Source organism: Rousettus aegyptiacus, unplaced genomic scaffold, assembly GCF_014176215.1.
Source record: "Rousettus aegyptiacus isolate mRouAeg1 unplaced genomic scaffold, mRouAeg1.p scaffold_m13_p_15, whole genome shotgun sequence".
In the NCBI taxonomy this organism is placed as follows: Eukaryota; Metazoa; Chordata; class Mammalia; order Chiroptera; family Pteropodidae; genus Rousettus; species Rousettus aegyptiacus.
Genome location: NW_023416290.1, coordinates 54,552,319 through 54,577,180, shown reverse-complemented (window position 1 = coordinate 54,577,180; position 24,862 = coordinate 54,552,319). Strand labels below are relative to the sequence as shown.

At 51.2% G+C, this 24,862-nt stretch overlaps 1 protein-coding gene across 4 annotated transcripts in view; it reads left to right on the top strand.

Moving 5' to 3' along the window:
• Positions 1 to 24,862, top strand: part of ASAP1 (ArfGAP with SH3 domain, ankyrin repeat and PH domain 1) — a 265,358-nt gene that overhangs the window by 217,304 nt on the left and 23,192 nt on the right. For all 4 annotated transcript variants that reach the window (XM_016119801.2, XM_016119799.2, XM_016119800.2 and 1 more), the window contains 12 exons: positions 236 to 305; positions 4,227 to 4,314; positions 6,296 to 6,344; positions 9,098 to 9,261; positions 10,809 to 10,942; positions 11,748 to 11,839; positions 13,876 to 14,062; positions 14,297 to 14,382; positions 15,472 to 15,587; positions 15,747 to 15,814; positions 16,814 to 16,921; positions 18,939 to 19,167. In XM_016119801.2, coding sequence (XP_015975287.2) covers positions 236 to 305; positions 4,227 to 4,314; positions 6,296 to 6,344; positions 9,098 to 9,261; positions 10,809 to 10,942; positions 11,748 to 11,839; positions 13,876 to 14,062; positions 14,297 to 14,382; positions 15,472 to 15,587; positions 15,747 to 15,814; positions 16,814 to 16,921; positions 18,939 to 19,167 — 1,391 coding nt within the window. The remainder of the gene's footprint in view (positions 1 to 235; positions 306 to 4,226; positions 4,315 to 6,295; positions 6,345 to 9,097; positions 9,262 to 10,808; positions 10,943 to 11,747; positions 11,840 to 13,875; positions 14,063 to 14,296; positions 14,383 to 15,471; positions 15,588 to 15,746; positions 15,815 to 16,813; positions 16,922 to 18,938; positions 19,168 to 24,862) is intronic.

Sequence of the window (24,862 nt, the reverse complement as noted above, 5' to 3'; positions counted from 1 at the left end):
ATTCCCCATTTTCACTATCAAAAACAACGCCATCACGAGCACCCCTGTACCTGCCTGCTAGTCCGATTTACCTTCCGCCGGGGATGGTAAAAGGCAACCAGATGTTCTGGTGCGTGTGGTTTTCTTGGTCGGGGGTGGCTTGGCTTTGTCGTGATCATTACACACGCCGCCGCGGAACGGCACATCCCCGAGCCGGCCAGATGCCGTATCAGCTTGTGTCTGACTTGGTTTTCAGGATCCGAAAAGTGTGGCAGAGAAGGAAGTGTGCTGTCAAGAACGGGATTCTGACCATCTCACACGCCACGGTAAGTGTGTCTGGTGATGGACGCGCCGTGCGCGCTGTGCCTTCCGGGCAAACACGCGACGTCACCGGCGCCGAGGTTTCCCTGTGTTCATGTGCGCACCTGGCTCGACGGTCCCGGCTTTTCCCTTCCTAAAGAAGCGGGGCGTCCTGCCCCTCTGTCACTCCGCTAGAACTTTCTGTCTTTCGTCCCCTCAGACCAAGTCAGGTATTTGTTTATCATCTTGCCTTTGGGGAAGTATTATGGATCTGAGGTTTTCTGAATTCTCGAGGTGATGGAAGGGCGATTTTTGCATGAAGAAGTAAAGTAGGAAGTAAAACAGCACATGTAAAGCAGGTGCAATCTTTTTTTATTGTTACTATTTATTTACATTACTCAAAAAGTCCATTAGGTCGAAGGGTTAAATGTACATCAAACAGCAAAATAAAACTGTCACAATTATGACTTCCCTTTTTTTAGTAATAAAGGCACTTTAATAGAAAGCAGAAAATAAGCCATTAACACATAATCTCTTTCTCTTTAGATTATTGTCAGTGTACACATATATACATTGCATACTTGTAGTGGATACTTATAACCTACCTAGAATTTTTATCTTTGTATCACCCATTTCCAACTAGAAGTCCTATATTGACAAAATCTATGAACTTGTCAAAAAAGGTTCCAACTTGGCGGCCATCAAAAAGATGTGCAGTAAAACCAGTAATTCCAGTTCCGACCTGTTAGAACTAGCAAGAAATATTTTTTTATTTTCAAAAATGCAAAGATAATCATGGATAATGTATCAAGTGGGAATAGGAACGCAGAGTGGTACATGAGACTGTGTGTGTGACCCACCTGGACTGCACTTGTTCGTTTGATAAACGTTTATACATTGAGGGCCTGCTATATGCCAGGCACATGTTAGTGCACAAAACCGAGGTATGTGTGCTTTTCGTGGGGAGAAAGCAGGTGAATGAGGGGCAATGAGAGCCTGCAAGGCAGTCCAGCAGGGCGGGAGGGAAGGTGGGTGGGAGAGTGGGCAGGCCAGAGACGCCCTCTCTGGAGGAGCTGATTGTGAGAGACAAGTAGGGAGGGATGGAGCGGGCAGGAGGATGCTGGAGGTCAGGCAGCATGAGTGTGTGAGAGCAGCCAGGGGCGGCCAGTGCCCTCCACCGCCCAGCAGAGGGAGCTGCAGGCACAGTGGCCGGACCTGGAGTCAGAATGAGTTTGGAGGCTGGAGTCGGGGTGTGATTTTTCTTGTCAGTGTGGTAGGACTCATCGACAGGAAGGACTCAGTAAATACGTGTTTCCTTGGGGTTTGTTTTTTCTTTTTTCTTTCCTGTACTTAAACAATGCGAAAGCTTTTTCTAAACGTCCACGGCGGTGTAGCCACGGGCAAGTCATTTAGCCTTGCTGTGTGTTTTTGAGTGCCGAAGCTCCAGGAAGATTATACCTTCTTTACTCAGTACACCTATAAATTAGTACTTGATTTCAAGAAAGGACTTTAAAATTTTGGAAAATCAAGTAAATCTGAAATTGCTGTTTTTACTGTAATGATTCCTGAGCCTTCTGGTGCCTCGGTCCGGGGACTTTGGTTGGGCGGGCTGCTCCAGTTTTTCGTGTTGCTGGCTTGGTATTGGCTGTGTCGGCTGCGACAAGATGCGTCAATGTCAAGTGCAGGTCGCGGTGGTGCAGCAGAGTCAGTCTGCGGGCCTGGCTTCCACGGGAGCCCGTGGCGTGTGTCGTCCTCCCTGAAGCGGTGGGTCCGCCGTGGAGTGACAGACCGCGTGACATCCCGTCATCAGCGTCCTTCTGGGAACACGCCACGACGTAGCCGTGCTTAGGAGTGAGCGGGGACCAGTGCTGTTTCACTCTCCTGAGTCAGTACCGGACTTGACTTTTTTTTTTTTTTTCCTGTTTTGAAACTTTGCATCTATTCTGTGTTGTGTTGATCGTATCTGTTGGCAAGGTTCGGAAACACTGGACCAACGTAGATTTGGGAAAAAAAAAGAAATCATCTCGTTGACCCTCTGCCACATTCGCATGTGGATGGTGTCTAAAAATTCTTAAGTTTTTCTCTCTGCTCAGGTTAAGAAACTTGAAGCGTCTCATTATCCGTAACCAACTGAAGCTTGGGAAGTCCCCCCTCATGTCTGTCTGTCTTGGGTCTTCTACGATTTGAGTGTCTTTCTTCTTCATCTGTGCAAATGGCAAACGGCTGCCACCCTTCCCCTACAGCGACCCTTCATGTACTCGAAGATGATTGTTAAGTCACTCCCCGGCCTTCCCTCCTCTGGACTAAATAGCGCCTGTAGCCAATCTTTAAAGTGCCTCTTTTCTAGTCCTTTAATCATCTCTGGATCTTCCCCAAGCTTTTCTGCATCCTTCTTTAAATACAGATCCAGAAGTGGAATGTAGTAGTCTCCCGAGAGTCCATTAACTGAGATCGCTACCTTTTCAGGCTGTCGGATGCCACCGTCATTCGTATGGGAGATCCAGGGGTTCTTATCGACCTCCCAAAAGAGGAGGTGAGCTGCAGGACTGAGAGCTGCTTCTCCAGTGGCCCAGGCCTAGGTCTCTGGTGCAGCTGCTGGTTTGGAGTCGGAGGCCATTTGCAGCCCAAACTCCTGGTCTCTTAGAAGAAACACGTCCATCCCCCGGCCTCGCACCTCCCGGTCTGGATTTGCTGACCGGTTCCATAGTGCAGGACTCCCTGCCCAGGCTCGGTTGCCTTCGCCCCTGGTTTCCATGTCTAAGCCACACGTTCATGCAGGGGACATGAACTCCCCTGGGCCTCTCGCTTTCTCCCCACAGACAGCTCGCTTTGGAACAGATAGACACAGGACAGGGCCCTTGTTTTCAGTATCTAGTCTCATTCAAGCCACAGGAGGAGGAAGAATCCTGAAAATTGTCCGCAGATCACAGGAAAGTGGACAGAATTGTCCGTTCCCATCACTGAGACTGGCCATTGCCGCTGTCTTGATCACCTGCCATCACAGGTTTTGACTGGTCGCTGTTGTTACCTCCTCCTACCTCCTCCCCCTCTGTTTTCCCTAAAAACTTAAGTCGCTTGTGTGGAAATGCTCCAGGCTCGGGGGTTTTGAGAATCGCAGTTGGCAGTTGGGCAGACGGCCCTAGCCAAGAGTTCCAGGGCTCGCTGCAGCCCGGCCCGGGCACCCAGGCGTCCCGCTCCATGGTCAGCTCCTGCGGGAACCAGACATGCTGGCATCGGCCATTGGCCAGCGCGTGACCTTGGACAAATGCAGGCGGGAGGGCAGAAAAGAGTTTTGACCAGAATGACTACGTCGCAAGACTCCATTTAGTCAAAGCCTAATCTAGCATGACTATCTAGATACTACAGGGTCCATGGAAATTATATGTGTGACCAAGTGACTTGCTGATGAGTGATGTGAAATCCTGGCTGCATTTTCCCTCTCCAGATTTGGGGGCTCATTAAGCTACGTCTGGAGGCTAGTAATTGTCTTATACTTTTGGGAGAAGTAATATACATTTCTACTGTAATCAAAACTTGTGGACATCTTGGACATCAGGCTTGGGATGATTGGGTACTGGGGTCCTTCTGAATGAGTGAATGAAATATCACGCCTCTGCGTCTCACAGCGGCATTGCCTACGGGAAGTGCCGACTGCTCGTGCTTGGATATGTGTGCATTTCCATGGACCACTCCCACTCTTCATTGAAAGGGGGACTTTCCTGGTTCCATTCTGATTAATCACCAGGATATTCATGCACAGTTAAAAGGCATTTAGTAGGCCACCAGAACTGTTTTTCTTTAAAGAGATTCAGAACCCTAATGGACTAACTAAGGCTTTTCAAATTATTGCCTGAATCTACCTGCCCGCCCCCCTCCCCGTCCCTGGGCGCTGACGCCTCAGGTGAGAGGTGCCGCTGGTAACGCCTTTTTTTTTCTCTTTGCTCCAGTCTAACAGGCAGCCAGCTAAGTTGAACCTTCTCACCTGCCAGGTGAAACCTAATGCCGAGGACAAGAAGTCTTTCGACCTGATCTCACGTGAGTCCTTTTTCTCTCCGAGTCGGTCACGTGTCCGTTCTCTGGGCGTCGAAGCAGCGGTTTTCCAGCGGGGCTGCTGGGGCTCCTGCTCCCGCAGCTCTGGGGGGCGCCCCCAGACCCCTTCATCCGCACGGAGCCCACCCGCGCAGGAGGAGAGCGCGGCGGTGTCAGGTCCGACGTGTGGCGCCTTCACCTAGACCAGGTCTTGACCGTGAGACACGGCATCACCCCCTTGGAGAGGTTTTTCTAAGTACATCTCCATTTCTCTCCAATACCTGCTAAGCGACTGTCGTGGGTGTGAGGCCAGGCATGGGTGTTTTGTCAGAGTCCCCAGGTGGTCCTCCGGGGTACCTGTGGTCAGGAAGCACTGAGGTAGATTTGGGGATGCAGGTGTGCCGCTGTGCGTGTACAGCTGGCGTACCCAAAGTTCACCCCGCAGAATCAGGCTCTTAAAGGAGACATCATCCCCCTGCTTCCGGGCGTAACCGCCTTCAAACTCCGTGTGTCGATGACTGCAGGGCCCATGCTTTGCTCATGATGAGGGCGCATGGTGATCCACGCACCCCAACCCATGCATGGTGATCCACGCACCCCAACCCATGCATGGTGATCCACGCACCCCGACCCATGCATGGTGATCCACGCACCCCGACCCATGCATGGTGATCCACGCACCCCGACCCATGTATTCCCCCAGTCTTCAGAGAGTTGGTGGGGGCCGGGGCTTCCCCTAGTCTGGCTCCCTGCACCTGCACTGGTCCCATGGGTGCACTTACAAGCCTCACTGTAGCTGAGGGGACACCCCTTCGACGTCCCACGACAGTACCCTTCTCTGTTCTCTGTGGGCCCCATGACCAGGCCGAGGGCATGGGGATTGGGGGGTGCAGCATGGTCTATGCAGAGCACAGAAGTGCTCTCCTGCCCCCCGACATCCTTCCGATGTCAGGGCGTGGAGGGGAGCTGAAAACCAGTCCCGGCCGCAAAGACCGAGTCAGCCCTGAGGCTCCGTGTGGCGTCTGAGCTGCGTTCCAGAGCACCTGTTGGAATTCAGAGTCCTCGTGATTTTTATGACCAAGAGATTTCTCGGGTTATTAATGAAAAGTCGAATTTATAGCATGAGTTCAAAAAGCCAAGAGCCCAGAGGTTATTAACAGTCGTCATCAGTTACTGAACATCTCGTGTGTGCTAGGCGCTTTATATGCATTGTTATTCATCCTTACAAAAGCCCCATCGGAGAGGCTCAGTGACTCACACAGCAGTGACGCAGGGACCCGTCTGTCCGGGGCTCCCGGGCTCTGCCACCCTCCCATGTCCTCAGCCGTACACACCGTCTCTGGGGATGAGGGGCGTGAGTGCCCCCCCTTCCCGGACCAGTCACACAGCGAGTGGTGGGCTGGTGAGGAAAGGTCCGTTTGACTTGATGCGTTGAAGGGTTCTCATGAATTCCGAACTTGAAAAAGGAGCTTCCTCGTGTGCACCTGCAGTTCCCACCCGGGGAGCAGTCGACGATGGCGGGCGGGCAGCATTTGAGGCGTCTTCCCGGGGGCAGGTGCGCCCGCTCGTCAGAGCCGCTCCCTGGCTTATGAACTGTTTCCGAAAAGGAAATTATTTTTTAAACACAGTAAAAGGCAAATCGAACATGACCAGTAAAATCCTGAATTGGCAGCTAACATTCTCCCATTCTTCCGGAGATGCATCTGACCAGGTAGGACTCATCCTCCTTCCCGCTTTGTTCCGAAGCGCCAGGTGTTCGCATGGTATTTGCCTTGGTTTCTTTGTGTTCCTCTGGCACTTCAGAAAAATAATGTTGACAAAGTGAATTCTGTAACTGCTAAGATAAAATGGTGCAAAAAAAAAAATAATAATATGAATATTCTACTTTCCCTGTAGTTTTTTTCTCCAGGAACTTCCGGAATTTGCACTATACCTGAAGGTGTTCTGCTTTCTAAGGTTTCGCTCTGTTCTCTTTTCTGTATTGTAGATAACAGGACGTATCACTTTCAGGCAGAAGACGAGCAGGATTACGTAGCGTAAGTAGCTTTGAAGTGACGGCCCTTGACGTTCTCTTTTTACGACTCGGAGCCCCTCGCGCTGGCTCCACATGCCCACTGCTCACCTCCAGGCCGTCAGGCGTTGCTCTTCTCTCGGTCTGAGGTGTGCAGGACACTCCGGTGCCCCCTTCATGATCCTGCTCCAGCTACGGCTCGCTGGGGCTCTGCTCCCCCCTCCCGCCCCCGCAGCCTCGTCACAGCCCAGGGCTCCCCCAGTCGGCTCTGAGCCCTCTAGGGACCGCGGGCTCGCGGAGGCAGGGGCTGTGCCTTCCTGTCGTCGCCCGCACTCAGGAGGGGCTTACCCAGTGTTCGGTGGCCAAGCGCACGAGCCAGGCTGCCTGGACTCCCGTGTTACTGTGACAGATGCAGGGAAGGACCAGGTTTGGTGTCACACTCCCCTCGAGGGTTGACCCCTCCCCTCACCTGATCAGGTGTGCAGCCTTAGGCAGCCCCTTTTATAACGTTATCCCTCATCCCGAGCCTTCTTCATTCCCACTTCCTGCCTGGAGCCTGCCAGGACTGGAAAAGGCGGTGTGTGACCGTTACCTGTTCAGAGGCTTGAGAGAGGGACGTTTGTGTTACAGCTGGCAGTGAAACCTTTTCGTAGTGTTCAGATTTTTAAATCTCTGTCCCATCAGTGATACGCAATAAATGTCCTTTTTTCCTTTCTTATTTTCACTGACACCCTTTTTCCTTACACTCACCCCTTTCTCTCTCTTCTCCTCTGGAGAATTTTACTCTTTCCCCTTCTCTGGGGAGAAATGATAGGGATCAGAAAGAGAGTAAGAAATAGGTAGAAAGGAGGTAGAGTTGGGAGAAACAGAGCAGAAAAACTGAGGTGGGGAGAAAGTAGGAAAGACAAAGGGAAGAGAGGAGGAAGGTCAAAAGTAGTTTCTTTGATCCTCCACCCTTTTAAAACGTAGTCATTCCATTCCACCAGATTAGAAGCATTCCTCTAGAAAACTGTCTTTAAGTATGCACTTTCTGAATATCACAACAGGCTTCTTTATCTCTCCATTTGCCATGAGCTCTTGAGTAAAGAGGCAAAAACAGCATAATGGGAGGAACTCTGGGGGAAAAAGGGAGTTATCAGAAGTGTTTTTGCATCTCGGTCTGACACCACTCGGCTGTGGGACCTTGCCCAAGTCATTTAGCCCCTCGAGGCTTCAGCTCCCTCATCCATGAAGCGTTATAGGCACTAACTCAGAGGCTTGCTGGAGAATCGTAGATCAAAAATGATAAGTATTTAGCACATAGTAGGTACTTGTATTATTAGATAGGCAAAATATGGCAATGCAAAGGAAAGCAGAGACTCTGCTGCTGACGTGAAAACTTCAGTAACGTCGATAACGCTGATAAAGTGCAGCGAAGGGTCCTGTTGAATCCAGTTTTTTGAACTGTTTTTAACAAAAGTTTCTAGTTTCTAACTTGAGACAAAACAACAGAAAAAATGCTACTTAATTTAAAAGGGATTAAAGGACCGCTCGACCCCACTCCACTCCCATTCCTAGACTGTTGGTTCTGAGATGTTGAGTTTTCAGCATCACCGTGGAAAAGCTAAGCTGTACTGAAGTCTCACAACATGCTGGAGGCGAGCGCCCCCTAGGGTCAAAGGTGTGACTTGCAGGGCACATTCTTCAGGTAGTTTGGTTTGTCTTTTAATTCCCATTGCTGTCTCTCCTACTTGCTCAAACCCTTTTACACATAGTCCTTTGTTTCACGTCCATTTGACCCTACAAGGCACACACACAAAAACTAGAGGTTTGGTTCTAGACTCCTGTATTCCCTGCTGAAGATAGGTGTTAGCCGGCTATGCAGGAGGTGGGAACAAACTGTGGTTTGGAAATGTTTTGCATTTTCTTCTTAAAAAAATAAATTTGGCTTCTTTTCTTCATTCATGAAGGAAATACAAGCTCCCGATAGATACAGAAACTTACAAAAAGGCAGAGTCAAGCAATCCCGTCTATCCATTTTTCCTATAGAAAATCACCCAAGGGCAGCCGTTAGTATCATTTTGTGGACTTCTTTCTGGCCTTTTTTTTACACCAGAACAGAATAATACAATGCGCACATCCATTTAAACTCGGGGTTACATCATATAATCGTCGTATCTGTCTATCTCACAAAACATTATGATTTAAGTGGTTTCATGCATAGGTCGGTGGCAAAGGATTGTTTTGTTTGGTACATAGTGTGATCTTGACGTGTGTATGATTTAATAGCCTCTGCTTTTCGTTTCACGTGAGGAAGTCCGCGCGTTTCCACGTTAACGCACCTCGTTCGGAAGCATGCGTTTCGTGGCTGCTGACGCGGCGTCATGCCTTCTGACTCCCGAGTGTCTCGCCGACACGGCCTCCCAGGGAGCAGGCGCCTTTTGCTCTTCTCTTCCCTGCCTCCCGTGCCTTTCTCACCAGCCCTTCCTCATCCTCGCGCCGGGCTGGTCCCTCGCCGCAGCCTCCCCTTTCTGACACGCTCTCGAGCCTGTCCAGATGGAAGCGCCCGTGCCGAGTACTCGCGCGAGCCCTCAGCGATGGTGACCTTTACCTCGCTCGTCCTCCCATTCCCTTAACTCTCTCCGTTAGGGTTAAAGTCTTTCCTTATTCCTCACTTTGTGGCTGTTTGGGGGGAGGGGCGCCTCTTTTGGTATTTGTTGATGAAAATGGGATCTTTGCCGTGGAAGGAGGAAACAGCGGCCGTGCTCTCTTGTCTCCCTCGTCCTGTTTTGACGACAGGTGGATATCAGTGTTGACAAACAGCAAAGAAGAGGCCTTGACCATGGCCTTCCGTGGAGAGCAGAGCGCGGGGGAGAACAGCTTGGAAGATCTGACGAAAGCCATCATCGAGGACGTCCAGCGGCTCCCTGGGAATGACGTCTGCTGTGACTGTGGCTCGTCAGGTATCTGTCTCCAAAGTGAGGCCGGCTGTCAAACGCCCTCCCTCTTCCTGTGGAACCCTCACGAGCTAGTAATTGAGTCACCGTCTCTCCTAATGGACACGGACACACACCCAGCGTGTATTATGAACCTGAACGGTCGCACCTCTGCCCTGTACCCATGCTCTTTGCTCTACCTGGAAAGCTGCCGCTTGCCCTCAGTATGGTCACCTGCCAAAACGCCGCCTTGCCCAGGAAGGTCCAGTTAAATAGCTCAGTATGGCCCAGTTAAATGCACAGTATAGAGAGAGCACTGGACAGGGAGTCCAGGGTCCTAGTTTTGAATCCCCAGCCCGCCGCTCAGCCTAGACAACCTCATGCCGAGTCCCTTGCTCTTCCCATTTTCACTTTCCTCATCGTAAAAATGGGCGACGAGGACGTAATGAAGTGGTGTGCGTGGCGGCCGACAGGCGGCACAGACGTCCCTTCCTGCTCAGCGAGCCCTCCCCGACCTCGATGTCACTGCTCTTTTCCGGTAGCACCTGGACTCCCCGGGCGCTGACGGCAGCTATTGGTTCATGGGGCGCCCGCATCATAGTAAGGCCAGTGCGGGCGTTTGCTGATGTCACCTCCTCAAACCCTCGCAGTCCCTCTGTGAGCGAGGTGGTAACACGATCCCCATCTCACAGCTGAGAAGACTGGGGACCTAGAGAAGCGTGGCGGCTCCCCAGCGTCACACCGCCGGCAGGGGTCAGAAAGGGGGTGCACACCTGCCGTTCTTAAGCCCTAGGGCATGTGCTGTTTGCTTGTGAAAATGGACTTCTCTGCACAGCACGCAGGAAGCACCTCGAGACACACCTCACGTTTTCTTCTGGTTTCGTGTCTGTGCGTGATACGACGCGCGCAGTGTGAGGATGTGGCGGCGGAGTGGTAAACATTTAAGCGTTGACCAGTGACAGAGGCGCTTGCCTCAGAGAGCGAGCCCTGAGGTCTGGGTAGCAGAAATTTTGTACTTCATTACAACCTTCGAGGTTGTAGAAAAGGCTGAGGTCTCTGAAAGAAACATTCAGTTCAGTATTTACAGCTACCTGTCACCAAGAGGTGCCTGTGGGGAAGCCGTAACCAAGATGGCATGTCAGTGTGAGTCGTAAGGGGGTGGGGGGGAAGGAGAGCTGTAGAGCTCAGTGCCTCGTGGGCTGTGCTTAACAGGCCTGCACTCCGTCACTGGCGGGGACAGTGCTGGTGGGGAGGGGACCCCGGTCGCCAGGCCCGAGGATGTTTCATGGGACCTTGTTGAAAGTCTTTCTAACACGTCGCAGGAATAAAGAACTTCATTTTGTTTTCGATTCATTGAGAAGACGTTTTTAAAAATGTGTCTTATCACACTTTGCTCTCTAACAAGCTATTAATTTATGATAACCTCTTGGATAAACTACAGGCTTCCATTTCTTCCATTTAAATCTTCTTTTTGTGATTCTTAAAAAGTTCCACTACTATTCTTTCAGCTTCCTCTGTAGTTGGCACACCAAAATTAGATGTTTGTTCATTTGTCTTCAAAATCTTTTCCACAGAACCCACCTGGCTTTCAACCAACTTGGGTATTTTGACCTGTATAGAATGTTCCGGCATCCACAGGGAAATGGGGGTTCACGTTTCCCGCATTCAGTCTTTGGAACTAGACAAATTAGGAACTTCCGAGCTCTTGGTGAGTAGTGTGTGTGACCTGTACTTCGGGGTGGGGGGGGCTTTTAAGTTTATTGTCATGAAAATATTTAATATATTGTTTTGAGGTTTTTGTTCCTGCTGAGTGCAAAGAATTCCAATTCCTGAATTTAGCGAATTTGCATAGATGTTTAGAATGTAAATTTTGTTGTATGTCATGTTGACTGTTTCTCCTTCCTGTTCGAAGAACTGGTGAATCATACATTTCTATAATTAGTTCAGCTAAACTAGCTGTTTTCTTCTGGGACGGGCTTTTTTAAAACCGCTTTTTCTTTTGGAATTAGGTTCGTGCGATTCTCTGTGAAAGCAGAAAACGGAGTCAGGTGCCGAACTCACCTGTTCTCTTTACTCAGGGGCCTGTGTCATTAAAAACAATGACTAGAGACTTTTTCTCTATTTTTACTGTTTGTAAGTTTGTAAAAGTACTCGTGAATTGGACGTGGCCTGTTAGCCACTATCCTAAAACTGGCCCTTTAACCTGTAACTCCTTTAGGTCTTAAGAGGGAAAACCGCGTGAAGCTGTGTGCGCGATCACATCTGTTCTAGCATTTATCACATTGTATTTGTAAAAATTACTGATTTTCTTATCAGTAGTCCCGCAAGCCTGTTAGCTCCTAAGGGAGGGAGCTAAATGTTCAGTAAATGTTTGTTGACCAGATGGATGGATGGTTTGTATTCTGAGTCAAATCAGAGAAAGAATAGATTCAGAAATTTCAAAAGCAAATAATAGGAAACTTTTAAACTGAGAGTAAAGAGTGTGCTATGTTGCATTTTGTTTTTTGTTACAGCTGGCCAAGAATGTAGGAAACAATAGTTTTAATGATATTATGGAAGCAAATTTACCCAGCCCCTCACCAAAACCCACCCCTTCAAGTGATATGTAAGTACCTCTAATAGACTGAATTCTTTACCATTCTATAATTGTTTATCCACTTTCCAAAAAAAACTTCTTAGCGGTCATAGCATTCTAACCCCCTCCCACCCACCCCACCCCCAGCCCCAGAAGAAACCTCATTATGAGGAAAAAACCGAGCAAGGAAAAGTATTTTGAAATGTACTTCTGGAATGCACAGATTATTTTCACCATCACCTTCCCCTGGGGAGTTGCAGCTGGCCTGGAGGACAAATCTTCGTAAGGACGATTATCTCTGAGTCACGGCGTGTTGTGATAAATGAGAGACGCACCAAGGCAGTGGGCGACGCCCGTCAGATCGGCGGAAGTCCGACAGCTTAGCATGCGGCCCGCCGGGCAGGGCCGTGGGGGGCAGCCCCGCTCTCTCGCACGGGGAGCACCTGGCCACGTTTATCCAGTTATCGACGTACTTACCTTTCTGACTCAGCCGTCCCACTTCCCAGAGACTATTCCTCCTCTTAATAGATTAAGAAGAAAGCAAGTGTCCATGTGTAGGCATCTGATTACGGATTTTTCGGTATAGCCACACAGCGGAACGCTGCAGACATAAGAAGAATAAGGACGCCTCTTATGTCCTCATTTGGGATGGTCTGCAGGGTTACTGTTACATTAAAAAAAAAAATGTGCAGAACACTGTACAGAAACAGACCGTCTGTGGGGTAAGGAAGGGAGGAGGGGGCATGGGAACAAGTCCACACTGCTCTCGACAGAGACGTGCCATCCAAGCTCAGGAACTGGGTTTTGGGGTAAATTTGCAGACACATCTCCGGCTTTTTAACACTCACTCTTCACTGTCTGGACTCAGACACCAAATAAATTTGGACCCTGAAGAATACTTAAACACGTATATTTCTTTGAAATTGTGTTTGCTTGAAGAACGCTGGAAAATACACCAGAAACGGAAGTGCGTACCCTGGGATGGGCATGAGCATGAGACGACTCAGTAAACCTTTTGATTTCATTTTTATCTTTGAGTTGTGTGAATCTTTAAACCTATTTGAAAATTTTTACATGGAATTTATATTTAAAATTTGTTTAATACTGTGAATGAATAGGGGGAAAGATTTCATTTTGACTTGAGTGGTCAGGTGCCAGCCCCTCCTTGCTGGGCTGCTCAAGCCACCAAATTTGCAAAGCACTAAAGCTGTTATGGGGCATGTTTAAGGGACACTTTTTTTTTTCACTCTGAAATCGTGAAATAAAATCTCGCAGCAGGCCTAGCAGCTGTCTTTTCTTGACTTCATCAAACATGTATTGCATGTGGATTCTATGCCTCGTATCGTGTTAGATGCTGGGGAAATAGCAAAACACAGACTAGATATAAACCCTGTGCTCGTGGTCCCCGGAGTGCAGAGAGGGAGACAGGTAGTAACTAAGCAATGTGACAGTTACCTGCCGGGAGTGTCACAGAAGTCGGGGTGGCAGGGCCCCATCTGGGGGCATCTGGCTTAACAAGTGTTCAAGCTTCATCCTAGCACAGAAACTGCTTGGCTGTCTTATGAGCACAAATTACAGAGAGATAAGGCTTTAGGGACCACCTTTCTGAACCTCCATTTCCGTGCATCTTAAAATACGGAGTTATGTCACATGCCCAGAATCCTTTCTGTGAAGTTCCGAAAACCTTTCATTGGTCTTTTAGCATTGTTTTAACTTACTGAATGTTCAGTTTCTTTCTATTCTTACGTGCATGTGAGCTTGAAGGTGTAACAAATAGCAGATTTCTCATCCTGTTGCCCAAGGCGGGGGCGAAAGCTGCAGGGGTCTGTGCGCCCGTTAGTTTGTCGCTGTGCGTCGCCTGCACAGACCAGGAAACATACGCCAGCTTCTCCACTCTGTCTCTTTTGGAATAACTTGCTCTAAAACCTGGTTGTCTGAATGTTAAAAAGAAGTATCTTGATTAAAATAACCCTTCTCAAAGAGAACTGTTTGTCAGAAAAATGTAAATCTTGGTCCGCTCTGGGAAAATTAAAATTCTTGGCTCTTATCATTTTGCCGTGTTTTAGGGCTGTGCGGAAAGAGTATATCACGGCGAAGTACGTAGATCACAGGTTTTCCAGGAAGACCTGTTCGTCTTCCTCCGCCAAACTGAGTGCGTTGCTCGAGGCCATCAGGTCCAGGGACTTACTTGCACTGGTTCAAGTCTACACGGAGGGGGTGGAGCTCATGGAACCGCTTCTGGAGCCTGGACAGGTGAGGCTTCACGAAAACCGCCGGCAGGGGATGTGGGAAGCCCGCTCGCAAGGCGGCTCGTTTTGCTGTAATGGGGTTCCGGTGCATCGGGCGACTCTGTCTAAGTCAGGACAATTCGGGAGTGGAAGGGGGTGCTGTTAATGATCACTTTGGAGTCGCTGGTGTAAAGGAAGCAGCTCTGGGCAAAGTGGGACGCATGACCCCCCCTGTTTATGCTTACTCTTTCCTTTTCAGGAGCTCGGGGAGACAGCCCTTCATCTTGCGGTTCGAACTGCAGACCAGACATCGCTGCATTTGGTTGACTTTCTTGTACAAAACTGGTACGGTTTTTGTTTTCTCTGCCCACACCCTATAAATTAACGAACCGGTCCAATTAGCGGCCTAGCTCGAGAATCAGCTTTTTCCGTAAAAAGCCAGATGCTGGTTTAGGCTTTGCAGGCCACGCGGCCTCTGTTACAGCTGTTCACCTCTGCCATTGTGTTACGAGAGCAGCCATAGGCAATATGTGAATGAGTGAGTGTGGCACTATTCCAATAAAACTTTATTTACAAAAACAAATGGAGGGTCAGGTAAGGCCTGCAGGCTATAGTTTGCCAACCCCTGGCCTCAGTCTACGTAAAATCTTGTCCCTGAGTCCAAAACCTGCTTCACTAAGAGAGGTTGAAAGAGAGGAGACTTAACAGCTCAGGTAACAGGGTCTGCGAGTTTTCATTGTATGTAAATTTATTCTAAGACAGCACTGTGTGTGGCTGGCTCAGTAGCTAATTCGAATTTGGGACATATCAATAGGAGTATAGTGTTAAACCCAACAGGTTCGGACTTGCTAGATTCTTGATTGCATGGATCTGAAAGCCAGAGGTTATGCACAACGGGAGCTCATCCAAAGGAGAGTGAGCAAAATAGTGAGTTTTGAGCCCACCGTGAAGAACGGTGCCTGGACATAAGCCAAACCGTCTGAGTGTCCGAGTCCCCTCCCTGGAGCCGTGGTTTAGAGCGTCGGCTGCAGGAACGGGTGGCCTGTGTTCGGACCCCTGTTCCATCATCCGCGTCTTGATAACCTTGAAAGCGAGCACTTCATCCTCCCTATGCCTCAGTGTTTTCACCCGTAAAATAAAAGCCACAGCACCCACCCCATCGGGCGGCTGTGAGGATTAGGTGAACTAAACGTGGAAGCGCTGAGGGGCAGTGCCCCCCCTGTAGGTGGCACTCACCAGGTGCTGCCTGTGACTGTCATGACGTTGCTTATAAACCCGGGTGTGATGTTAGAAACATCCCAGTCTTTCCTAATTGCAAGAAATAGGTCTGAAATTTGACTCATTTGTTAGCACAGAAATAAGTGGTTAATCTGTAGTTTTTAAGCTACGGAGTAAGTAGTCGTTCTTTTTCTAGTAATACCTTAATTTTTTCAGTGGGAACCTGGATAAGCAGACGGCCCTGGGAAACACAGCCCTCCACTACTGTAGTATGTACGGGAAACCCGAGTGTCTGAAGCTGCTTCTCAGGAGTAAGCCCACCGTGGATGTCGGTAAGAGCATGGCGGGGGATCTCTCAGTAACTGCAGTGAGAGCATTTGGTTGGCAAAAGCCGAGACTTGCACGTTGCATCATATTTTGATTATTGTTCCTTGCCTTGTCAAGATCCGTCCCAGATAATTATGCAAATTTATTTGCCCCCTATTTTTTAGTTAACCAGGCTGGAGAGACTGCCCTCGACATAGCGAAGAGACTGAAAGCCACCCAGTGTGAAGATTTGGTAAGCAAAAATGGAAGTGAGCTATTTACTGGATATCAGCTGCTTTAAAATGTCATTCCAGAAACTAGAATTGGAAATGAATGAAGCAGATTCTTTTTTTGTTTAACATTGGCTAAAGAAATTCAGACAAGCACTTTAGCTCTATGTGAAAAAAGACAGTAAGATGATAAATTTGTCATTCACCAGTCTTTTGAGTGCGGTTATGATGTAGGAGCTGAAAAGCATTTGAGAGGTATTATCACCAGACGGGCTCATGGATGGAGGTCATGCTTTTGATTTGCCAGAGCATTAGGCTTTCTCTGTCGCTTAACAGTTAAAGAAGAATCATTCGGGGGGCCAATTCCGAACATCGAGCAAGTAGCAGTCAGAGTGGAGTGGTTTTTAAAATGTTAACTAACACACTGTTCTCCCCTCTCCATTCCTCTGGACACACTCACCTTTTCTCGATCCCACTTGTCCCTGCTCATGACTCCGGGCCCTCAGCTCCGCACGGTTCCCTGAACCGTGAGGAAGGATGAGATGGAAGGATAAGTTCACTCCTCGGCTTTCTGCTAAGTGCTGAGTTCCAGGCCAAGAGCAGCACTTTTTTATTCTTCTAGGACTCCGTTGAGGAAGTTCTGGTTACCCCTCCCCCATGAGCGAATCAGGAAAAGTAGTACATGGATCGAACTGGCATCGTCTGCCTTTAAAGGCCCCCTTCTCACACGTCACTGATTTTTGCCTTCCGGCCAAGAATTTGCAGTTTTGAGACTCATTTTAATAATATTTAAGAAAGCTTGAAATTTGGGGGGAAAGTCATCAACTAAAAAAGGCTCCACCCGTAATTTTTTTTAAGCCCGTCTTATGGCAGTTGGGCTTCTGTTACCAGAGTTTGGGCTATGATGCAGCTACTGGTGATTAATTTGAAACCTGGAATAAGGTGGGATTTGCTCGGTGCTCGTGTAATGCTGGGGTGTTTGGCGTTCGCATTAAAACGGTTACACCTGCTGTCACTTTCAGCTTTCTCAGGCTAAGTCTGGAAAGTTCAACCCTCACGTGCACGTGGAATACGAGTGGAACCTCCGGCAGGAGGAGATGGATGAGAGCGACGACGACCTCGATGACAAGGTGAGTGCGAAAGAGGCCTCTGGGTTCCTGGTGCTTCCCCTGGTTTTTCTGCACCGTGTAGACATAAGACTCATTCTTCGTGAGCTTGTTCTTGGTCGCATGACCCGATGTACGAGAGCCGTTTCTTCCCTCGGGTGTTTGCTCCTGCCCGTGTCAGTCAGGGTTCTCTAGAGAATCAGAACCAAGAGGATGTGTATTCATGGAGAGAAAGCATGGAACTTATTTTAAGAACCTGGCTCGCACATGTGAGGACCGACAAGTCCAGAATTTGTGGGACAGGCCGGCAGGCTGGAAATTCCTGCCGACTCGGTGTTGCAGCCTTGTCTGAAGGCGGCCTGGAGGCAGAGTCCCTTCTTCTGTAGGGTCCTCCTCGGTCTTTTCTCTTAAGCCCTTCAACTAATTGTGTGAGGCCCACCCGTGTTATGGAGAGCAGTCTGCTTTACTCAGACTCTAATTTAAATCTTAATCACTTCTAACACATATCTTCACTGTGTTTGACCAAATCCCTGGGCACCTTAGCTTGGCCAGGATGACACAGAATTAGTCATGAAAACTGTTAGTTGATAAATAATCGGTTGTCGTTTACTGAGTACTTGCACATGGACTGGGCATGTTGCCCATGTCACCTCATGCATCTCTACAATAATGACACACACGGAAATTCTGCAACGCGTCTTCAGTCTCAGAGCTAGTAGAGCAAGTCTCAGGAGTCAAACCTAGTTCCGTCTGACTTGCATAGACAGTTCTGAGCGACCTCTGAAGGTTCACGTGTGCATTTTCCGCTGGATGCGCATTGAGCATTTCCTCTTCTGAGTGAGATGTCCAGAATGCTCGAAGGTGGCCGTGCAGAGGTATCACACAGGCATCCGCCACTCTGAGCGGAGACTGTGGCACAGTGGGCTACAGTCTCTGTGTAGCCGTTATACATAAGAGTCGGGGAAGTTCCTGAGAAGTGCTCAGAGGACGGAGCAACTGCCTCCGCCTTGCCAAGCAGCGAAGACCTTATCAGGGGGCTCTGGGTTTCTGCGGGCAGGGAGGAGCATGCCAGGCAAATTGGCAGGGAAGAATGTGCCCTCCAGGAAGGGAGAAGAGCACGTGCAAGAGCCCAGGGGTCCTGCCGGAGCCGGAGTCTGAGGAATGGCTGGAAGCACAGTGCGTGAGGTCACCTTCCAGCTGGCTGGGTGGTGAGAGGCAGGAAGCTGCCCTGCAGGGTCCCGTGGCCCAGATCAGAAAGGGCTCTGTGGGCCACGTCTGGCCTTCTGGCTCCGCCCACGCGGCCAGGAGCCAGCAGAGACTTGCGGTCAGGAGAGCGGGGTTTCCTACCAGCTCTGCTCAGTGTGGACCATGGACTGGGCTTGAGAGAAACTGGAACTGGCCTCTTCAAGAGGCCAGTGCATCGGTGGGAATGGGAGGGTCACTAGGAATGGCTCCGAGGGACATTTCTGAGCTCTCTGTGCAGGACCTGGCAGCTCTGGGTGGCACTGAGGTTCCTAACTGGAAAGTTGCTTGGATTCTGAAGCTTGTCACCAGGAGTGCAGAGCTGAGGGGCGTCTCATAGGTGATTGACAGTGACTGGGGCTGACAGGAGGTTGGTGCTGCGCCTCCGGGTTGAAGTCGCTATTAGGTGTCAGTCAAAGCCCCGGGTGTGGATGAGCCATAAAACGAGGAGAGAGGCGAGGACAGAACTTCAGCATTAAACGCTTGAGCAGAAAGGAGCGTGTGACGTAGTCAGTAAGAAATACACGGAAAAGCTGTCGAGATGTTTCCTGCATGGGGTGGGGGGCTTGTCCACTGAAAGTTAACTCCGCGACTTTATGCTGCCGATGCCGCCTAACCAGTGTCGCCCTGATGTGACCGCGGTAACGGTGACCTGTCTGCGTCCTTCCTTCGCGCCGTATGTGGCTCTCAGGCCGTCATCGCGGGTGACCTCCTAAAGCCCCGAGCCCCAGGGGCCCGGAGTCCCGTTCGCCTCGACCGTCCTGTCGCTCACTGCGCTGTCTGTTGTCTCGTCTGCCAGCCAAGCCCGATCAAGAAGGAGCGCTCGCCAAGGCCTCAGAGCTTCTGCCACTCCTCCAGCATCTCCCCGCAGGACAAGCTGTCGCTGCCGGGGTTCGGCACTCCGAGGGACAAGCAGCGGCTCTCCTACGGCGCCTTCACCAACCAGATCTTCGTCTCCACGAGCACGGACTCGCCCACGTCACCAACGTCGGACGCGCCACCCCTGCCTCCTAGAAACGCCGGCAAAGGTATGGGCTCGGAGAGGGGCCTGGGGACTCCGGCCTCAGCGTGCGGAGTCTGGCCCGCTTCGAGGTGCCAGCCGCAAGGTGCAGGGGCGCGGCGGAGTGCGGGGCACGGGCCGTGGCGCGGGCGCCCCCCGCGCGTTCTCCCGCGTTGACCTCGCAGCAGGCCCGTCAGGGGTGTGCTCCTTTTGTGCCCATTTTACAGATGAGCAAACTGAGGCTTAGGGAGGTAGAGTGACTTCCCCAGGGTCACATATCCGGTAAAGTGGTAGAGTTGAGATTCCATCCAAGGTGCACATGTAAGGCTCACCCGGCCAGGGGGAAGTCGAGAGGTCCCCAGAGCTGGGGCCTCGGGTTGGCCCTCAGCCGGCGCGTCCAAACGCGGGGCTCTCCTCGTGCGCTCAGCCCGCGCCGACACAGGTTCCCGGGGCCCCTCCGTACACAACGCCATGCCTATTTGAATCACACTGGGGCTATTTTCTGGGAAATGTGAGCTTTATTCAAAACAGCGTTTTTTTTCAAAGCTTATTCTCCATTGAAATGGCGTTATAAATGGGAGCTGTGTTCTAAGAGAGACCCCAAATGGCCTCATAGATCATAAAATAACAGAGAAAGTTTATATTAAGTCTTCGGCGTGAACAGTTCTTATCACAGAGAACCAGTGACCGTAGCGGTAACAGCACGTGCAAGCCCAAGGTCTGACCCGCCGGCGTCTTCTCGCTGTTCGATACATCGTACCAGAACATACCTAGATGAGGCAGCCAACCCTTTTGGCGTCACTAGCATAGCATCGAGCCTCAGGTCTGTGCTGTGAGAGCACGGGGCTGCTGCCCACCTGTGTGACAACGTCCCCCCTCAGCGTGGCAGTCAAGAAAGAGCAGAGCCTCCCTCTGGCGAGAAACCTCCAGGCCAGATGAAATGGTCGAAGTTACCCCGACCGGGTTCCTATCCCCTAGTTGCCACCGGCATGGCAGTGACGGCCCATCTAGACAGACAGAGCCTGTACCTGTTCACAGGGCCTCCAGGTAACTGAGAATCGTGATAAAGGTCTACAGGAGAGAATGACACCAGAGACCTGGGGGCCAAGAGGCCCCCTCACCAGCCTCCTTCCCTTTCCGTAATTTTATCTCAAGGGGATATGCCATCCGAGTTAATGCTGAGCATATCTCTCCTGCCTTGAATAAATGCTAACTAGTTCTTTACCAAAAGCCCAGAAGACAAAGGCCAAATCTACTTAGTGAGCCACCTGCTGGAACACATAGTCAGGACTCTGCCATCGCAGCCACGGCCAGCTAAGGATAGACTGGTTTTGCCCCTCCCCCCCCCAAAAAAAAATTCCCATAGTTGAAAAGAGAAGTCCCTCCCTCCTAAAAGCAGAGTGTCCTTCCAGGCCGCACTCAGCAGGCATCACACCGGAGACGTGGCCTGTGCCGTTGACACAGGAACACGGCCTTCTCATGACTTACAAGGGATGTCCCTGCAGCCCACTGGGCTCGCACGCCCTTCTTTTGGAAGAGAGCCGATGTTCAGGATGGCGTTCGCAGACGACATTGTGATGGTCGGGGGGCGCCCTGTGCAGAGACAATTCCCCTCTATTTTTCCCGTCCCGTTCCGTTGAACTGATAGACCCACTTACACGAAAACAAGGGCGCCGTGACTCTGCCACTTGGGTCCCTCATCTTCCGTGGCCAGCAATGCAGAGGTCTCTGCTTGCAGCAGAAGTCACTTCCACACTGGGGGCGCAGGGGCTGGAAGGGTGATGGCTTCTGGGGGGGCAGAGACAGACAGGACACAGTCTCCACTGATGGGAAGAATACAGAGGGTCACAGTAGAAAGACCGTTCTGAATCTAGCTCAGGACTGTCTTCCAGAAACTCCAGCTGCCTCATCAAAATGCAGGGACGTTTGACTTAAATTGTCATCAAGCAAAGCCCACTTGTGCTTGAGCAGAGAGAGGGCCTGTCAGAGTTGGAAGACTCAGCAATTCAGAACCCCAGACGCACCACCCTGAAGCCGTGGACAGATACAGTGGCTGCCTAACCCCTCCTCAGATGTGCGATCCAGTAAGGTTTAATCAGAGGCATAAATATAAGTGTGCAGGGTTTCTCCCTGGTGATCGGCCCCTTCCCCTGCCCCCGCTCTACGTGCATTAAGATCAGGCGTTCTCCAGGCTTGCCATTGCCAGGATGGGCTTGTCTTTCATCTTTAAGCTAAGATTGTGTCTCAGAACCGGGATGCTGCAGAGCGAGAAGGATGCTTAAAAATTAACGTCGTCTGCACCCCATCACACGGCGGGGGGAGCCGACCCCTGGAAAGCCTAAGGAACTTACCTCCGGCCACACAGTGGCTGGAATAGGACGGAAAATTAAAGCGGGCCTCAGGCTTGTCCAGCGACGCCTTCCAGTTTCTCCTCCATGTTGAGGACAATGGTCCATCTCTGCCTCGTCTTCATTAGGGAATTGTCATCAGACTCCAGGGGGAAGATATATGGAGAAAGCATTTTGTAAAATGCAAAGCCCTGGACCAGTGGGAGAGTGTCTGCGTCAGGCTTCTAGATGCTTCTAGAGCATGGTAGAAGGGTGAGCAGCATGATCCTCGTCTCACAGCACAGGTCCTTGGAAACCGATGTTACATGCTTATCCTTTGTTTGATGTAACTGTTATTTGAATAATTTTAAGTTATAAAGCTGCTGTTTTCTCCTGTGGTACAATTCCATACCTTTTATACAGCGATGACATGAACTGTGTCTGGAGATTAGTGAGATGGACAGGAAGCATTTAGCTCAGTGCACGGTGCACAGTAAGTGCCCTGTGGCCGGTACTGCTGCTGGCACTGGGGTACCGCACCCCCTCAGCTCCGAAAAGGAGTCCTTTCAGGAAAAGGGCCCTGAGTGAAGCCACCCACACCTGACAAGCTAGTGGGTGCTTTGAATCATGAAACTGGCATGATGTCCACCACTCCTTAACGCAAGGGATTTGCTACATAAATAAAAGATAAGTTCAATCTCAAGAAGCTTGTTTAACTTACTGAAAAGAATTAGCTTCTCAAGCTTTTAGAAACACCCGACAACTGATATGCTAATTATAATTCCTTCCCGTGACTTCCTGAAACCAGTCCCCTCCAGTCAGGCGTCACAGCCCCTCCGAGGGTCACTGTCACGTGAATACCTGCAAGGGCTGATGCTGCACTTGACACGCCTTTTTCTGACGCGGGGTCCTGCTCCTCCAGACCCCAGCCCCGGCCTGCTCGGCCAGAGGGCGGCTGCGCGGAAGCTGCCGCACAGAGCCTGGCATCCGAGGCCTCCGTGAGCGCGTGTGCACGGCCGCCCGGTGATGGTCACTGAAGCGGATGCTGCTTCACCGTCACTTTAGACAGAGACCAAACGCTCTCATTAGTCAGAGAACGTAGTCGGAGGGTAACACGCTGTCCAAGGCAGGTCGATCGGTGAAGCCAGATGCGGCGACCTGGGCAGCCGCGAGCCTCCGGGAGCCAGACTTCAGCTCCGCTTCCAAGAAGCCGTCTCCGCCTCATCCCACCCACGACCCTGGGGCCCTTCCTCCGTAACTGCCAGCCCTGCCCGGTCTCATGTGTTAGCATTTTAGCTGATCTCGCTGAGTTTCAGGGTCTTCATCTGTCCACCTGGCTGGGTCCCTGCCCCGGGGGCATGAAACAGTGTCTGCAGAGTGACCGCACGCAGCGAGCACGCAGCAGATGGGGGTCTGGCTGGTCCTCCTGCACGGGCTCCGTTCGGCAGGTCGTCCGGGCACTGGGGACGTGGCGGAGCGTGGGGTCAGCGCTCCTGCGTCTGCGCTCGCACTCCGGGGGCGGGGGAGGGGGAGGCACGTGCCCTTGGGGGCAGCGCGGTGGGCTCTAGGGGCGCGAAGGGGAGGAGCTGCTTGGCTCGAAGTGAGAAAGGGGGTCATGAAATCTCGTTTCAGGCTCTCCCGGTCACGGGGCAGAGCTCCTCGGGCACAGGGGCCGTGAATGAGCTGTCCCTGCTCCCCTGGCACAGGGGTGGGGTGCCCTGTCGGTGCTTGTTGAGTGAATAAACAACAGCAGGATCGGTGAGCACGTGTCCCAGAGGTACGAGGGCAGCCAGGAGGGGCCCTCGTGAGAGTGACCTTGCCGAACACCTACAGAGCGTCGGCAGCATCGTGTCCAGACTCGGTCACATCCGTGTGTTACGCACCATTTCTCCGCCTTGCATTCGAGGTCTGTGGCGGTCGGGGCGGAGCCAGGAGTGAGAAGGGAGGAGAGCCCTCGGGTGTGACGGTGGCCGTCGGCATGAACGTGCACTCCTGGGTTATTCAGACTCGCCTCGGAAATGGGGCCCTGGTCGCAGAATGATTCATGCACTGATGACTCTACAATCTCCTGAGATTTTCTATCTCCTGGGAAAGCCGTCATTTGAGTGGCTTGGTTTTAAAGCTTCCCATGAGCCATTGTCTTTTACTCATGTTCAGGTTTTTTCCTGGCCTGTTTTTATCCGTCTCCCCCAACCCTTTTTACATCATCGCGCTTCTTGGCCTTGGCCGAGACCGTGGCTGCGAGTTTTGCCCTCGCAGCGGCTGCTGGCACAGGCTCGGAACTTCCCGGCTGCAGAGAGGGAAGCAGGCGTCCCCGTGGCTCCTTGCAGCCAGACAGGGACGTGGCGGAGTCGTCACGGAGCCAGCCCCGAGCCCCCGAGCCGCGTTCTCTTAGTCGTCAGCGTCCTGGAAGGAGCGTGAAGGACAGATGAGTCACAGCCGCGCGGCGTGTGGCTCCGTGTCACTCAGCGTCACGGTGCCGTGTCGGAGTCCTCGAGGGCCGTGCCGCCGACCCCTGTGGCGTCCCTCACAGTCCCCGCCACGCCGCGGGGCCTCCGTGTCCCCGCCTGGCTGTGGAGGTGTTAACAGCTCCTTCTGCACACACGGTTCCTCACTCAAGTCAGCACAGTGTATCTTTATCTCCTTTTTAAAGTAACGTAAACTTTCTACTCTTTTAAGCTCTGTACTATGAAAACCATTAGAGAAATGGTGAAGTTTTCATTTGTGTCATCCAGAGTTATATAACTGTAACTTATGTCGTTAACACTTAGGTATGGCATGTTAGAATGTATAAATCACACAGTGAGTTGTTTTCAAAGATCATCAGAATAATTTTAAAGCCATCTTCTGGGTCTTGCTTTTTTCTTTGCCATGTCAAAGATGTACTTTTATTTGGTCTCCCAGCACAGAAGACCAACGGGTTTTCCGTTCTTCCTAAGAACTAAAAATGTGGGAACGTCGAAAAAGGATCCCCAGTACTTGCACCAGGAATTACTCCCTCAGGAAGGGAGGGCACAGCGCTGAGGCCAGGCGGGGCGCTGGAGGACGCGGGGCCCGGGCGAAGGGGGTGGGCTCCAGGGGCCTCTGGCTGAGGTTACGTTGAGCTTGACCCTTCTTCGTAGGCGAGGGGACAGGCTCTTCTCCGAGTTCTCGAGCAGGGAGGGCACAGTGCCACCCACAGGAAGAGAAGCAGAGTGCTTCCTGTCAAGACCGAGAGCACGCCGTCACAGCCGGCGTCACTCACCGTGACTGGTCACTGTCCTCAGCGCCCTGAGCCGTGGGTCTCTTCACCCTAAAAATAGATGCCCCCGATCACAGTGCACCTCTCTAAGGCGAGTTCTAGGTAAGGGTGTGAATCGCCTGAGTGTCGGGTCAGGCGCACCATCCTCCCAGTAA